General features: G+C 51.3%; 1 protein-coding gene across 1 annotated transcript; it reads left to right on the forward strand.

Annotated features, from left to right (window-relative positions):
- The first annotated feature begins 1274 nt into the window (after positions 1-1274).
- LOC103171837 (zinc-binding protein A33-like) lies at positions 1275-11060 on the forward strand. The gene is made up of 6 exons (XM_042344609.1): positions 1275-1771; positions 2192-2368; positions 5105-5335; positions 5754-5776; positions 5880-5995; positions 10202-11060. The coding sequence occupies exons 1-6, from the start codon at positions 1361-1363 to the stop codon at positions 10747-10749; spliced, it is 1506 nt and encodes a 501-aa protein (XP_042200543.1). The 5' UTR covers positions 1275-1360; the 3' UTR covers positions 10750-11060.
- Positions 11061-18867: the final 7807 nt, after the last annotated feature.

Here is an 18867-nt window from a genome sequence, read left to right on the forward strand (position 1 = left end):
AGGAAGCCCTGGTCACAGATAGAGAGGATGCTGTTTGTAACTTTGACAAGTGCTGCTGTGCGCTGTGGGCAGTCCGGGCAAAAACCAGACTGTAGGGGCTCGAGGAGGGAATGGAGGGAGAAGTGGCTTCTGGGTCCATTGGCTGTGGTCACAAGAGAGAGGAAACTGTACAAGGTACTGGTATTACACTGTATGTTGTACATGGTGACAATAGTCCAGAATCTCGGTCAAAGGTTTGTTAGCTACCAAGGTAGGGAGAGCAAACAAGTTAATAATTATTTCATTATAACCTCCCTTTGATCTTGCAACACGTTGACAAGCTGTTTAATGACTTGCTGGAAACCAGGTGTGGTCAGTTATATCACCTGTTGTGTCCGAGTTTCTCAGCCACAGTAGTTATTTATTGTGTACCAGCAGTAGGGGATGAGGGGCTGTGGACCTGTCAGGTTCATGTTCCTCCGTCAAGCCAAGATTTCATTTATCACCAAAGTCGATGTGTGATCACATCTAATATTTATTTTAGTATTTTAAAAAATACGTCATGTGCACAAAGTGGCTTTCTCCGCTGCTGGTGGGGAGAGAATGGGGACATGGAGTTAGGATGGGAAGCGAGTGGGTGGACCCCCACAAATACAGAAGTGGAAAGAGGGGCGGGCAAGGGCATGGAGGCAATTGAAGGTTAGAACAGGAATGTAAAGCACAAATCATAATCTTACTGAAATATCAGTGTGGATCCTGGTGTATTGGGGAAGGAGGGGAGGATTGTGTAGGGAGTTTGTGTAGGGAGGGGGAGTTTGTGTAGGGAGGGGGAGTTTGTGTAGGGAGTGGGAGTTTGTGGAGGGAGGGGGAGTTTGTGGAGGGAGGGGGAGTTTGTGGAGGGAGGGGGAGTTTGTGTAGGGAGGGGGAGTTTGTGTAGGGAGGGGGAGTTTGTGTAGGGAGAAGGAGATTGTGTGGCGAGAGGACAGAGATCGATGGTGCGGATGTGGGAAGAGGAAGAGTAAATACTGAAAGGTTGGATTAACCAGACATTATTAATCAGGAGAGTAAATACCCCGGCCCCTCCCGATAGGGAATGTCCACGTGTTCAGGAGAGAGATCGGGATTATTGTTCTCAGGGTCTATTCCTGGTTCCACATTTACTGGGTTTCTTACCTTCTCCCTCTGGCTCTTCGCCCATATTGTTTTTACACTGAACTTTGCTCCATTTCCACATCAATCTCTTTGCCGACCAATCACTGGCATTGTTCACAGTCCCCGAAGGTGTGTCAATCGGAGTGGAGTGAACTCTGTCACAGGACGGGACACACAGCAGCAACACTGACACTGAAGCAGTTTAACCCACAGAGACCTGAGGGTGAACATGGCTTCCAGAGATCAGGTCCAGCGTCTGACCGAGGAGTTAAACTGTCCCATTTGTCTGGATTTCTTTACTGATCCTGTTACCCTGGAGTGTGGCCACAACTTCTGTCGCTCTTGTATCACCCGGAGCTGGGAAAAGCAGGAGACAAACTCCTGCCCGGAATGTCGGCAGGTTATAGCCAAAAGGAATCTCAAGGTTAATTGGGCTCTGGTCAAAATTGTGGAGAAAGCTCAGGAACTGAGCCTGGCCTCAACAGAGATGGCAATTAAACGTCACTGTGAGAAACACCGGGAGGAACTGAAGCTGTTCTGTGAAACGGACAAGAAATTGCTGTGTGCAGTTTGCAGTCATGGGCAGGAACACAGAGGTCACAGCTTCCTGCCCATTGAGGAAGCTGCTGAAATCTACAAGGTAACAACAATAATAATAATAATAATAATAATCCTTGCATTTGATATAGCGTTTTTCACGTCGGGAGAACGTCCCAAAGTGCTTCACAGAACACACTGTAAAGTGAATTGACTGTATATTTGTGGGCGAACGCGGCAGCCAATTGCGCACAGCAATGTCCCACAAACAGTTGTAGATTGAAAATGACCAATTTATTATTGTTTTTGGTTTTGGAGGGATTATTATTAGGCTCTGTGTGGAGTAAGGAAACTTGCCCGAGGTTTGGCCCTCTGCCTGGAATTGATCTCAGGTCTCTCGATTTCAAAGCGAGTGCTCTAACCACTGAGCTACAGGACTCCACAATACCCCTCACGAGGGACTAAACCTGTTCCACTTGATATTTTCACATTCAAACACTTTTATTCTGTGTGTCTATTTCAGGGTAAAGTGAAATCCTCCTTCGCTTCTCTCACACAGAGGAAGGAAACTGCTCTACAAACTGAAGCCAAACAGAGACAAAAGATGTCACAACTTAAGGTAATTTGTGTCGGGGCTGATTTCTGGGCTCTCAGTGTGACTCTGTTTATTGTGTGTACACAGTGTGATGTCTCAGTGTCTCTCTTTACTGTGTGTACATGATGTGATGTCTCAGTGTCTCTCTTTACTGTGTGTACACGATGTGATGTCTCAGTGTCTCCCTTTACTGTGTGTACACGGTGTGTATCAAGCTACCGGCCCATCTCCAACCTCCCTTTCCTGTCCAAGGTCCTTGAAAGAGTTGTGGCCTCCCAGCTGCGCTCTTTCATCTCCACTCATTCATTATTCGAACCCCTTCAGTCGGGTTTCCGTGCTGCCCATAGCACAGAAACTGCCCTGGTCAAGGTCACCAACGACATCCTGACCATCTGTGACCAGGGCTCCCTCTGCCTCCTCGTCCTCCTCGACCTATCGGCAGCATTCGATACGGTCGACCACTCTATCCTCCTCCACCGCTTGTCCTCCCACCTCAACCTTCAAGGCCCTGTCCTTGAGTGGTTTAGGTCGTACCTCTCCCACCGTCTTCACTTTGTTTCCACGAACGGCTTTTCCCCCCCCCGCACTGTCTCGTGCGGTGTCCCTCAGGGCTCTGTCCTCGGTCCCCTCCTCTTCACCCTCTATATGCTCCCCCTGTGGTGACATCATCCGCAGACATGGGGTTAACTTCCACATGTATGCGGATGACACCCAACTCTACCTTTCCTCCTCTACCCTCAACTCCACGACCCCGATGTCCTGACAGCTGTCTGTCCGACATCGAGTCCTGGACGAGAGACAACTTTCTTCAGCTCAACGTGCGCAAAACTGAGGCCCTCCTGATTGGCTCACGTCAGCGCCTCCGCACCTCAGGCGCTGACAGCATCAGCATCCAAGGCGCACTCTCCACCTCTCAAAGCCATCAGGAACCTCGGGTTCTGTTCGACCCTGAGCTGTCCTTTCTCCCTCATATCCCCACAACTGGCACCGCCTTCCATCACCTCCGGAACATCGCCAGACTACGGCACTACCTCACCCCTCACGCGGCTGAAACTCTGGTCCACGCCTTTATCACCTCAAGGCTGGACTATGGGAACTCTCTCCTCGTCGGCCTTCCCGCACCTCCCTCCACACTGCAGGTCATTCAGAACTCTGCAGCTCGTGTACTGTCCCGCACCAGACACCGCGACCACACATCACTCACCCTCACTCCCCTCGCCCTCCTCGCCTCCACTGGCTCCCCATCCCCCAGAGGATCGAATTCAAGATCCTCATCCTCACCTACAAGGCCATTCACGGCCTTGCTCCCTCCTACCTCTCTGACCTACTATCCCCCTACCTACCTGCCCGTACCCTCCGTTCCTCTGGCTCCGGTCTGCTCCACATCCCCCGCCCCAACCGCCCTACCATCGGTGGCCTTCAGCCTCTCAGCCCCGAGGCTCTGGAACTCTATCCCCAGTGCCTTCGCCGCTTCCTCCCTTTCCTCCTTCAAGGCCGGTCTCAAGACCTTTCTCTTTGACCGTGCCTTCAGCTCCCCTCTCGACTCTCTACCCCCTCCTCGCTCCCTCCCTTCCCTCCCCTCACCATGACCATTTTCCCCCAATGCTCGGGTCCTGACCCAACTGTACAGCGCATTGGGACGTCCTCCCGACGTGAAGGCGCTCTATAAATGGAATCTTGTTGTCGTTGTTGTGGTGATGTCTCAGTGTCTCTCTTTACTGTGTGTTCACGATGTAATGTCTCAGTGTGACTCTGTTTACTGTGTGTACACGGTGTGATGTCTCAGTGTCTCTTTACTGTGTGTACACGGTGTGATGTCTCAGTGAGTCTCTCTTTACTATGTGTACACGGTGTGATGTCTCATTGTCGCTCTTTACTGTGTGCACACGGTGTGATGTCTCAGTGTCGCTCTTTACTGTGTGTACACGGTGTGATGTCTCAGTGTCTCTCTTTACTGTGTGCACACGGTGTGATGTCTCAGTGAGTCTCTCTTTACTATGTGTACACGGTGTGATGTCTCAGTGTCTCTTTACTGTGTGTACACGGTGTGATGTCTCAGTGTCTCTCTTTACTGTGTGCACACGGTGTGATGTCTCAGTGTCGCTCTTTACTGTGTGCACACGGTGTGATGTCTCAGTGTCGCTCTTTACTGTGTGCACACGGTGTGATGTCTCAGTGTCGCTCTTTACTGTGTGCACACGGTGTGATGTCTCAGTGTCTCTCTTTACTGTGTGCACACGGTGTGATGTCTCAGTGTCGCTCTTTACTGTGTGCACACGGTGTGATGTCTCAGTGTCTCTCTTTACTGTGTGCACACGGTGTGATGTCTCAGTGTCTCTCTTTACTGTGTGCACACGGTGTGATGTCTCAGTGTCTCTTTACTGTGTGCACACGGTGTGATGTCTCAGTGTCTCTTTACTGTGTGCACACGGTGTGATGTCTCAGTGTCTCTCTTTACTGTGTGTACATGGTGTGATGTCTCAGTGTCGCGCTTTACTGTGTGCACACGGTGTGATGTCTCAGTGTCGCTCTTTACTGTGTGTACACTGTGTGATGTCTCAGTGTCGCTCTTTACTGTGTGCACACGGTGTGATGTCTCAGTGTCTCTCTTTACTGTGTGCACACGGTGTGATGTCTCAGTGTCTCTTTACTGTGTGCACACGGTGTGATGTCTCAGTGTCTCTCTTTACTGTGTGCACACGGTGTGATGTCTCAGTGTCTCTCTTTACTGTGTGCACACGGTGTGATGTCTCAGTGTCTCTCTTTACTGTGTGCACACGGTGTGATGGCTCAGTGTCGCTCTTTACTGTGTGCACACGGTGTGATGGCTGACGTTTGCAGGGACAGGTGAGCAGTTTGCAGACCCGAGTCAGGGCTGATTTTGCTGAAATGCACCAGAGTCTGACTGACAGAGAGCAGAGGGTAATGCGAGAGCTCAGACAGCGAGAGGAGGAGATTGTACACCGAATGGAGACAAATCTGCGAGAGATTCGGGACAAATTAGATTCTGTTCAACAAGAACTCTCAGAGTTACAGACACAGATGGAAAAAGACGCTCTCACCTTTCTGCAGGTAAAGAGATTACATTATAATTGAGTTCAGTCACAGTGACACACAGTCCGGAGCAGACAATCTAATTCTGATTGATAAAGAGATCAGAGATTGAATTGGTAATTGGGTATATTGTGGTGTGTGTCTGTCCGCGGGTCTCACTGTGTGTGTGTGGCTATAGCCTCACACAAACAGCACTTTATAGTGGAAATCCCATTGAGTGAGTGCCATCGCTGTGATAATGACAGAAACTCTGTGCTGTAGAAGTCTATTCTGTGTGTCTGAGTTTACAATGTGGTGTCTTACAAATGACACGTGGACATCGCCTTTCACCTCCAGCGCTTGGGCCGTCCTCCTGACGGGAAAGGCTCTACACATGTCATTTGTTGTGGTGGTGTCTCAGTGAGAGCTCACATCTGTCTGTGTTTGATCTCATTAGGAGGAAACTGCTCGGAACAGAAGGTATGAAATGTTCTTTACCAAATATCCCAGAATTTAATACACAAACACAATTTAATACACAACGTGTAGTTTCACTTTATAATGTGAACGTCTCTTATTTCAGGGTCAGTGACGGGGGTTTGGCACTGTCGGTGTGTGAGGCTGAGCTGCCGGTGGGGATATACAGAGGACCTGTACAGTACACAGCCTGGAGACAGGTGGGACACAGCATCAGCCCAGGTACACGGCCCCATCCGCACCCTGAAGCCATGTCAATAGCCTTACATTCACCTCCACCCTCACACACACCCTCACACACACCCTCACACACCCTCACACACACCCTCACACACCCTCACACTCACACACACTACACACCCTCACACACCCTCACACACACCCTCACACACACCCTCACACACCCTCACACACCCTCACACACCCACACACACACCCTCACACACACCCTCACACACACCCTCACACACCCTCACACACACCCTCACACACACCCTCACACACACCCTCACACACACACACACACACACACACACACCCTCACACACACCTCCACACACACACCCTCACACACACACCCTCACACACACCCTCACACACACCCTCACACACCCTCACACACACACACCCTCACACACACCCTCACACACACCCTCACACACACCTCACACACACCCTCACACACACACACACCCTCACACACCCTCACACACCCTCACACACACCCTCACACACACCCTCACACACCCTCACACACACCCTCACACACACCCTCACACACACACCCTCACACACACACCCTCACACACACCCTCACACACACCCTCACACACACACCCTCACACACACCCTCACACACACCCTCACACACACCCTCACACACACCCTCACACACCCACACACACACCCTCTCACACACACACACCCTCACACACACCCTCACACACACCCTCACACACACCCACACACACACCCACACACACACCCACACCCACACACACACCCACACACACACCCTCACACACCCTCACACACACCCTCACACACACCCTCACACACACCCTCACACACACACCCTCACACACCCCACACACACCCTCACACACACACCCTCACACACACCCTCACACACACCCTCACACACCCTCACACACCCTCACACACACCCTCACACACACCCTCACACACCCTCACACACACCCTCACACACCCTCACACACCCTCACACACACCCTCACACACACCCTCACACACACCCTCACACACACCCTCACACACACCCTCACACACACCCTCACACACACCCTCACACACCCTCACACACCCTCACACACACCCTCACACACACCCTCACACACACCCTCACACACACCCTCCCTCACACCCTCACACACCTCACACACACCCTCACACACACCCTCACACACACCCTCACACACACCCTCACACACCCTCACACACCCTCACACACACCCTCACACACCCTCACACACACCCTCACACACACCCTCACACACACCCTCACACACACCCTCACACACACCCTCACACACACACACCCTCACACACACCACACACACCCTCACACACACACACCCTCACACACACACACCCTCACACACATACACCCTCACACACACACACCCTCACACACACACACCCTCACACACACCCTCACACACCCTCACGCTCACACACCCTCACACACCCTCACACCCACACACACCCTCACACACACCCTCACACACACACACTCTCACACACACCCTCACACACACCCTCACACACCCTCACACACACACACCCCGCACACACCCTCACACACACCCTCTCACATACACACACACACCCTCACACACACACCCTCACACACCCTCACACACCAGCACACACCCTCACACACACCCTCACACACACCCTCACACACACACACCCAGCACACACACACACCCTCACACACACCCTCACACACACCCTCACACACAACACCCTCACACACACCCTCACACACACCCTCACACACACCCACACACACACCCTCACACACACACCCTCACACACACACCCTCACACATACCCTCACACACACACACCCTCACACACACCCTCACACACCCTCACACACACACACCCTCACACACACCCTCACACACACACACCCTCACACACACCCTCACATATACCCTCACACACACCCTCACACACACACAGCCTCACACACAGCCTCACACACACCCTCACACACCCTCACACACACACACCCGCACACACACACACACACACACACCCTCACACACACACTCCACACCCGCACACCCTCACACACACCCTCACACACACCCTCACACACACCCTCACACACACCCTCACACACACACACACACACCCTCACACACACCCACACACACACACACACACCCTCACACACACACACACACCCCGCACACCCTCACACACACCCTCACACACACACCCTCACACACACACCCCGCACACCCTCACACACACCCTCACACACCCTCACACACACACACCCTCACACACACACACCCTCACACACACACACCCTCACACACACCCTCACACACACACCCCACACACACCCTCACACACCCTCACACACACACCCTCACACACACCCCACACACACACCCTCACACACACACACCCTCACACACACACACCCTCACACACACACACCCTCACACACACACACCCTCACACACACACCCTCACACACACACACCCTCACACACACACCCTCACACACACACCCTCACACACACACCCTCACACACACCCTCACACACACACCCTCACACACCCACACACCCTCACCCACACACCCTCACACACACACCCTCACACACACACCCTCACACACCCTCACACACACCCTCACAACCTCACACACACCCTCACACACCCTCACACACACCCTCACACCCTCACACACACCCTCACACACACACACCCCACACCCCCCGCACACCCTCACACACACCCTCACACACACACACACACACACCCTGCACACCCTCACACACACACCCTCACACACACACACATCGCACACCCTCACACACACACCCCGCACACCCCGCACACCCTCACACACACCCTCACACACACCCTCACACACACCCCACACCCCCCGCACACCCTCACACACACCCCACACACACCCCGTACACACACACACCCTCACACACACACACCCCGCACACCCTCACACACACACACACACACACACACACCCCACACACCCCGCACACTCTCACACACACACACCTCATACAAACACCCCGCACACCCTCACACACACACCTCATACACACACACCCCGCACACCCCACACAACCTCACACACACACCCCACACACACATACTCACACCCCTCACACATGTACGTTCAACCCTCACCCACACACCTCACACACCTCACACACATGCGACCCTCACACAAATATCATTCACACACGCTCACAAACGTCCCTCATGCACACCCCTCACACACCCATACCTGACACATACACACCCCTCACACAGACCTGTCACACACACACACCTCACACACATGCACACTCACACCTCTCACACCCACACCTGTCACACACACTTCACACACCACTCACACTTTCACACTTATGCATCCCATATACTCACACATATCTCACCTCCATCATATACACACACCCTCTCACACACCTATCATACACACCCATCACATACACCCCTCACACACCCCTCACACCCACACACTCACATAGACAATGTGAACCTGTTTGCTGGACTCTGTTCCCAGATACCGTTGTGTCTACACCCTCACACACACACACACACACACCTCATACACTCACTCATCCCTCACATACACCTTCACACGCACACATACCCCTCACACACACCCCTCATACACTCTCACATACACACCCTCACACACATACCACTCACACACACTCCTCATGCACACTAACCCCTCACAGCCGCCCAAAACATACACACCTCTCACACTCTCACATACACACCCTCACACTTATACCACTCACACACAACCCTCACAAACACTCACCCATCACATGCCCCCACTTCTCACACACACCCCTCACATACACTCCTCATACCCCCCCCCCCCCACACACCACTCACACACAAACCCCTCACATACACCCCTCATAGCCCCCACACCCCACACGCACACTCAACCCACACACACAGGGGCACCTTCTCACATACATACAATCCCTCAAACACCCTCTCACACATACACCTCAAACACTCACAAGAACCCCTCACACACACTCACACACACTCACACACACACACTGTGACCCTTTGTGCTGTATTGTGTTTCCAGATGTGGATGTGTTTACACCGTCTGAACTTCCAGACGTCCCCTCACTCCACTTTGTGTTGTTTGTCTCTCAGCTCCGGCCGCTCTGACTCTGGATCCTGACACCGCCCATCCCCGGCTCATCCTGTCTGAGGACCTGACCAGCGTGAGAGACGGAGACAGATGGCAGCAGCTCCCGGACTCCCCAAAGAGGTTTAGTAAATATCTCATTGTCCTGGGGTCTGAGGGCTTCACATCAGGGAGACATTACTGGGAGGTGCAGGTGGCCAACAAGACAAAGTGGGACGTGGGATTGGCCCGAGAGTCTGTCAACAGGAAAGGAGACATCACACTGACACCAGAGAACGGAGTCTGGGCTGTGACCCTGAGAAACGGGGATCAATATCAAGTTTGTGCTCCACTGTGGACCCTCCTGCCCCTGAGAGAGAGACCCGGGAAGCTGGGGGTTTACCTGGACTATGAGGGGGGACAGGTATCATTTTACAACGCTGATAACATGTCTCATCTCCACACTTTCACCCAAACCTTCACTGAGAAACTTTATCCTTACTTTTATCCCGGTTTCAATGACGGCGGAAAAAATTCTGAACCGCTGAGGATCTGCCGAGTGACAGTTTCATGAGCAGAAAAACCTGAGCCATTAATTGTGTTTGACTGCGATTGCCATCAGGACAGAACCTTTTATAAACTGTGTAATTCTGGAGTAAAGCTTGTAGTTCATATTGTACCTTTCACGTTGGGACAACATCTCAAATCTTTCTCAGGGTTGACTGTAAAGTGACTACTGTGTTTGTAAGTGAATGTGGAGCCAATTTGCACAGAGCAAAGTCTACATTAAGTCACATTTCACACAAAAACATCCGGATCACACATTCATTCAGCTCCTGATATCTACAATAATAATCCTTACATTTCATACAGAGCCTTATCAAGACTTCCAGACCTCTCAAAGAGCTTCACAGGACACTGTAAAGTGTAGTGACTGTGTCTTTTATGGGCAAAAAATGGCAGCAAATTGCACACAGAGACATCCCACAAACAGTCGTGGATTGAGTGACAAAATTATTGTTATTATTTTTGGGAGTTTATTAACTCCGGAAAGTACTGAGATACAGAACTCCACTGAACGCTTCTGTGGGTGAGAAAGGGAGGGGCTGTGTGGGGAGGGGCTAGGTGAGGAGGGGGAGGGGCTGGGTGTGGAGGGGAGGGGCTGTGTGGGGAGGAGGGGCTGTGTGGGGAGGGGGAGGGGCCGTGTGAGGAGGGGCGGGCTGGGCGAGAGGGGCGGGGCTGGTGTGGAGGGGAGGGGCTGTGTGAGGAGGGGGCGGGCTGGGTGCGGAGGGGGCGGGCTGTGTGAGGAGGGGCGGGGCTGGGTGGGGAGGGGGCGAGGCTGTGTGAGGAGGGGCGGGGCTGTGTGAGGGGGGCGGGGTGGGTGAGGAGGGGGCGGGGCTGGTGGGAGGGGGCTGGTGGGGAGGGGGCGGGACTGGTGGGGAGGGGCGGGGCGGGTGGGGAGGGCGGGGCGGGTGGGGAGGGGGCGGGGCGGGTGAGGAGGGGCGGGGCTGGGTGGGGAGGGGCGGGGCTGGTGGGGAGGGGGCGGCGGGTGGAGGGGGCGGGGCGGGTGGGGAGGGGAGGGGCGGGTGGGGAGGGGGGCGGGTGGAGGGGGCGGGGCTAGTGAGGAGGGGGCGGGGCTGAGTGAGGAGGGGGCGGGGCTGGGTGAGGAGGGGGAGGGGCCGGTGGGGATGGGGAGGGGCTGTGATGGGCTGTGATGTCACTGAGGGTTTTATTTTATTTTATTGCGATGAGAATATACGGTTTAAACGCTTCAGGAAACCCCTTATGACCCGTTTTCTGTTCCCACAACTACAACAGTCACTTCACTGAATGGGGGGAATTGGAAACGCCCCCAAGTCCCGGGGACAGCAATGGCGGTGCGGCTGCAGTACCGCACATGGCCGCAGGTGGCGGTGCGGCACTGGAACTCCTCCCTGTGTTCACAGTACAACACCGCCCCCAGTGGCTGACGGCGGTATTACAGCTCAACAGTCACTTCATCAATTCTTCCCTTTCCATCACCGACACCAAACGGCCTTTATTTCTCCTCCTTCACGGAGTGTCGCCATCGGAGCTTTTCCTCAGTGTTGTGTTATAAGTGACACATCCGTTGTTGTCCTTTTCCTGCGTTTATATCAATAAAGACTGAATCCCACGACAGTCACTTTACCCCTCGGGCCCTCGGTCTGGTTATCACCATCTAATGCTGAGAGCGGTCAGACAGAGACATCCCTTCTCCTCCATCTCTCGCGGTGGCTGTTGTGGGTTTGAGGAACAGAACCATTCACTGTGAGTTCCTTTGGGTTCAAATTCCAAATCAAAACCTACAGTTCCACTTTGCTGCCGCCAGAGGGCGGTGTTGCACTGTGTGACTTCCCACCAGGTTCTCAGTCACTTCACTTGTCCTCCTTGAGGGGAGGGGAGCAGTGTCTGTGTCTGTGTGTCTCTCTGTCTCCCTTATAGGTATCTGAGATGGAGAGGAGACCCCCCCCTCCCCCCGCACACAGGGCTGTTGGAGAGGGAGAGGAGCCGCCATGGCCCCCACTCTCTCCTGGACTCCTCACTGTCGCTCTGATGGTCAGTGTGGATGAGGTGAAGGACACATGACTATCACTTGATGATCTTTGACCCTTATCTGTGTGTATTACCAGTGGTGTCCCTCTGTCCTGTGGACTGCATTGCACCCACAGAGAGGTGAGCAGCTCCTGCTCAGGAGCAGCATCTGTGATGGTGGAATCATTGCTCAATGGAGAGCGGTGTGTGGACCCACGACAAACAGCAAGATCATGGCACTGCTCCCACACATTTCATGCTGAGTTGTGTTGGCCACCAGGAAGCTCGGAGGGAGTTACTCTAACCTGCCATCAGCCGAGTGAGGGCTGAAACCCGCACTTGTCTGATATCGAATGACAAACTGGACTGTGCGGCTCAGGACACATACGTGGGGTGTCCATGGAGCTCAACTGGCTCCAAGTTAACAGCCTTCAAGACCTTTATGAAGTTACCACTGCAATCTCCTCAACCAGTAGTGACCTGTGTGCTTCCATCACCCAGCACGCCTCGGCATGTTTAATGATCCCGCCCTACCGGTCCCACCATCAGGTCATGGGCTTTTGGCCAATCTGCCGCCCATCCTCTATAACTCAGCCCCAGAGAACCCTCAAACCCTTCATGAGGGGCACTTTATTGATGCAAATTGTTGTTGTTATTGTCTTTGAACCCAGGATTCACTCGCGCACACACCCCTTTACGGTCCGTATCAAGAGCTCCCGCATTGACCACATCCTTGTTTATGTTTCCCTTCCCTGACCCCATGTCGGGTCTCAATGATTCATGTTCAAGTGTCTGAATGTAATGTGTTTATAAACTCGATGAGATCCCATGCTCTATCCCTCATGAGTTTGCTATATAGATGCAATTTATATTTCTTGTCATTTCTGTAAAACGTTTCAATAATGTTGTTCTGCTCGTTCTGTATTTAGTTTATTCGACGCTTTATTTTTTATGTATTTATCTTCAATTCACAATAACCAATGTAATCGAGTATAAGATGTGCAATTCTCAAGTGAATACATTATGTTGTTTGTTCACATGTCTGGAACTAATTGCATTTGTGATCCACGCTGTAGATTCGTTGCTTCAAGTACAAATGTCTTTGAGTGTGACCTCAGAGTGTTCATTGAAGCCTCTGCCTTCAGCCACACAATGTCGTAGTGTAAAACAGAGTATGGAACTTCCAATACTGTACGCAATATTGGCCATTTACTACCCCATTCTTGTAGCGTTTGGAATTCCAGGTATGTCTATTTGGTCACATTTATTAGCAATATTCAGTAGATTACTGCAATGGGCAGAAGAAGTTTTCTGAAGTGACATATCAGGTTATTCAAGTTGGTCGGAAAAGGAGAGAGAGGAATATGTATTGAATATTGTAAGGTGCAGAGCAGCAAATGGATTGGGGAGTGCAGGTACATAAGTCCTTGAACATAGTGACATAAGTGGAAAAGACGGTGATTAAATGTTTACAAAGATTTAGAAAAATTTACAAAGAAAGTACAGCACAGAAACAGGCCACTCAGATCAACCAGTCCGTGCCGGTGTTTATAACCACTTGGGTCTTTACTCCCTCCCATAGCCTCTATTCCTCTCTCTCTCACGTGAAGGTCTATGGTCCTCGTGAATGCAGCGAATAAAATCATCGATTCAGGCAACAACTCCTGCCCTCTGTGTGAAGCAGTTTCTTCTCCTTGCCCTCTGCGGGGCAATCTCCCTCAATCTCTCTGCCCTCTGCGTGAAGCAGTTCCTTCTAATTTTTATTTTTTTATCCCATCGTCACTGTCCCTGGTTACTGACTCCCCCAAAACAGCCCCAAATTGGCACAACCCTCACGACAGGATAGATCCCCAACTGTCGTTCCTACCCCACATCCCTGACCACAATCACTCGACTTCACGTCCACCCGTTGCCCACCTCAGACCCTGTCTCACACTCAACAGCTGAAACCCTCGTTGATTGACGGATTGATTTCAAAGTCCTCAATCTCACTCACAAATGAGTTTGGGTCCCAGCACCTCCTCAGGTCCCTACTTCTCTGACCTGCTTACACCACACAGCTCTAAGCCCTTTCACTCAGCTGCCTTGCCTTCGGCATGTCCCTTGCCCGCTTTGCTCTGCCATCGATGACTGGGGTTTCAGCCGCTACTCATCTCAAACTCTGGAACTCTCTGCCTCAATCTCCCGACTGTGTTCCTCTAAGGTGACAGAGACATAGCGCATTTGGGGATTGAAGAGGAAAGGAGATCAGTATATGAAGGATAGAGCCTCGAAAAGGTATGAGGATAACAAGAGCAGCAAAGCTCAATGCACACCTTCATCTGTCAGTCCGTGCAGACTCGATGGGCCGAATGGACTCCTTTGTGTTATACATTTCTCTGATTCTGTTATACCTTCTCTGAATTTGAATGGTTTCAAAGCTGCCATAAGATATGTGGCTCTTAAACCAGGTTTTAGGAAAGGAACTGATTAAGTGTGAGTCTGGCTGACAGGTCACACTGAGCCACATTGTATAGCAAAAGCTCCATACGTCGAATCATTCCTTGTGAAACAGATTTCTTTTTTAAAAAATCCTGATATTGGTGTTTTCTGGTCTTCCACATTCCTATTATACATAGAGAAGAGGCCTTAGAGTTCCAAAGCACAGTAGCAATAATGGGCAATGTGTTTTAACATAACGAGGGTTTATTTATATAATTCAGTGGTTAATTTTGCTTATTATGGATGATAAATAATTACACAAATTTATAAAATTGTTATTCGCCATTTCTTGGTTTACATATTTCATCTGATTTTTGAAACACTGTCGAAGTTAACAAATTCAAAAATCATCTCCGTTCCTCTTGGAATATTACGCAGTGGTTTCCTCAGTACCAGACTGCTATTTGCTGAGGTATTGTGCACTTGGTATATGTGAGAAGATAATAATAATAATCCTTCATTTAATAATTGGTATCAAGATGACATTTCAGAAGATCACTGGATTCTGCATTTTACAGGATGATAAAAATCCAAGAGAGGTCGGAACGTTAGGCCCAATTTGCTACTGCAAATAATGTATTGATTCAATAACGTTTACTGAATTATTAAAGGTGAGGCTATTCGACATACGTGAATGAGATGTGCAAGTATTCTGGGATAGTCACTGAGTTCGAAAGCAATTGAAACAATTTGAAGAAAACGCTGCTGAACATCACACAGAATTACATTTCTAATCAAACACTTTAATGCAAATGAATAATTCCCGTTGAATAATCAATAATCCTTTGAGGATGTCCCTCAGCACTTTACAGGATTTACTGCAAAATGCACGAACTATATTTTGTGTACGAACATATTAGAAACAAATTAAAGACAACACAACAGAATATGATACAGCTTCACACTTTTTACCTCACAATTTCTATTGATATAAATTATTTTTTCTGTGCTGATTGTTTCTCACAGTTAATTTGCTGGCGATTGTGATCCTGTCGAGAGGAAAGTGCGGACTCTCCAAGTACATCACTCACTACTTGATAGCCATGACAGTGGCTGATCTCCTGGTTGTCCTTGTGGATGTTTTGTTGACCAAAATTAACAATCTGTATTTCCCATTAACTATCTTATTCTACACTCCAGTGTGTAGTGTTAAAGCTGTGCTGCTGACTGCAACTCTCCACAGCTCTTTGTGGTTCACTGTCGCTTTCACTTTCGATCGTTTTGTGGCCATTTGCTGCCAAAAGCTGAAACCAACATATTGTACGGAGAGAACGGCCACAGTGGTTATTGTAACTCTGTCTGTTTTCAGCTGCTCAGTGAGCATTCCCTGGTACTTTACAACTGATCCTTACATTATACTTAATGATACGCCGTGGTACTGTGTCTTCAAACCAAGCTTTTATACCTCGGCCCCCTGGAAAGCGTTTGAAAGGCTTCACCGTGTTGTTGCTCCCATGTTTGGTTTTGCTTTGATTTGCCTGTTCAATGCTCTGATTATCCGGCACATTCTGATGGCCAGTAAAGTCCGCAGGAGGCTTCGCGGTCAGAGAAATGCTGAGAAAACTATTGATCCCGAGTTAGAAAGCAGAAAAAAATCCGTTATTTTACTCTTCGCCATATCGGGCAGTTTTATACTGTTGTGGACAACGCATGTTATATTTTCTTTGAAATGGCAACTTTCCAATTATAATTACAGCAAAACATTGGTCAGTAACACACGGTCTATCGTCCAAGAAACCGGAGTCATGCTTCAAAGGTTGAGTTGCTGTACCAACACCTGTATTTACGCATTGACTCAGACTAAGTTCAGAGACGAGCTTAAGAGAGGGTTAGTTTATCCATTTCGTATTATTGCCGAATTAATGATAAAACATCGTAAACGCAGGTAAGAAAGAAGTTGGCTTCACACACTGTTGAACTTCAGGGACATTGGTGAATGTCTCCACAAGCAGAGACGCCTTCCAACATCATGAGCAGATATCAATAAAGCATCGTTTCCTTCCAAATCTTGTGACTATCTGTAAAGTTAAACTCCTGCCCCCGAAACATTGAAGTGAATGTCCTTTGACTTGATGAAGGAATGTTTGATTTTGGTTCAGGTGTGTGGAGTAAAGGAAAATACCCAATGTTTCGCTCTGCCCGGGAATCAAACCCATGTCCTCTCGCTTACGAGTCAAGCGCTCTAACCACTGAGCTACAGGACTCCACATTCTGCTGGTAATAAACGGGGAGAGAAGGTGCCTTTTGCCCTATAATATATAGTGAAGTGATGTGAGCCTCGACAGCGGAGGCCACGACCGGTGTCAGTGGGGACACACCGGCTCTCATTTCTCACCGTGCAATTCTGTTATACTCTCCAGCAGCGACACACCTGGTGACAGCCTGACATGTGCACAACAGCCACGTGTGTGTGAGGTCCTGCAGGAGATGGTGGTTCCCCAACACGTGGTCAGGAGAGAAGGGGACAAACTGTCAGACCGGTGTCTTCACTGTGAGTCACTGGTGTTGGATCAAGTGGATGTACTGTCCACATCAAACTACTACTGTTGTTTCCTTCACTTCCCAAAGCATCTTCTCATGTGGGCGGTGAACAGCACCGACTCCGGTAAAGCTTTCCCACTGCAACGGCATCTTTCACAGCATTTGTGATCTTTCAGACTGACTCTCCAGTGGCAGCACTGAGGTTTAGCACCGCATTGACCTTAAAATGACCATAACCCGCCCATCCCACCCAACCCGCCACCATAACCCTCCCAACCCGCCCAACCCGCCACCATAACCCGCCCAACCCGCCCAACCCGCCACCATTACCCGCCCAACCGCCACCATAACCCGCCCAACCCACCCAACCCGCCACCATAACCCGCCCAACCCACCCAACCCGCCACCATAACCCCCCCAACCGCCCAACCCGCCACCATAACCCGCCCAACCCGCCCAACCCGCCACCATTACCCGCCCAACCCGCCACCATAACCCTCCCAACCCGCCCAACCGCCACCATAACCCTCCCAACCCGCCCAACCCGCCACCATAACCCGCCCAACCCGCCCAACCCGCCACCATAACCGCCCAACCCGCCCAACCTGCCACCATAACCCTCCCAACCCGCCCAACCTGCCACCATAACCCGCCCAACCCGCCACCATAACCCGCCCAACCCGCCCAACCCGCCACCATAACCCGCGCAACCCACCTATCCCTCTCCCCCCACCGGTCGCTCTTAGTCTCAGTGCATTTTTGCTGCCGTCACCGACAAGAGCTGTTACCCCAAAATGCTCCCACCCCCGTCCCCACCTCTGTGACCTCCTCACCCCCCACCAACCCGTCCGCTCCCTCTGCTCAGTGGCCTCCGGCCCCGCCTCGCCGGCCTTCAGCCTCTCTGCCCCCACCCTTTGGAACTCCATCCGACTCCCACTCCACCTCACCCCCTCCTGTGCCTCCTTCAAGACCTGTCTCAAGACCTTCCTCCTGGACCGAGCCCCACCCTCCGCGCCCTCCACCCCTCCTGATCCCAACCACCTGCCCGGGTGCGGATCCCTGACTGTCGGGCGCCTCGGGACGTCCTCCTGACGTGAAAGGCGCTTTACAAATCTAATTTGTTATTGTTGTGTTTCTCACAATATCTGTGTCCCCGCACTTTCCGCCCCACCATTGG

Source organism: Callorhinchus milii, unplaced genomic scaffold (assembly GCF_018977255.1).
Source record: "Callorhinchus milii isolate IMCB2004 unplaced genomic scaffold, IMCB_Cmil_1.0 Scaffold29, whole genome shotgun sequence".
Classification (NCBI taxonomy): Eukaryota; Metazoa; Chordata; class Chondrichthyes; order Chimaeriformes; family Callorhinchidae; genus Callorhinchus; species Callorhinchus milii.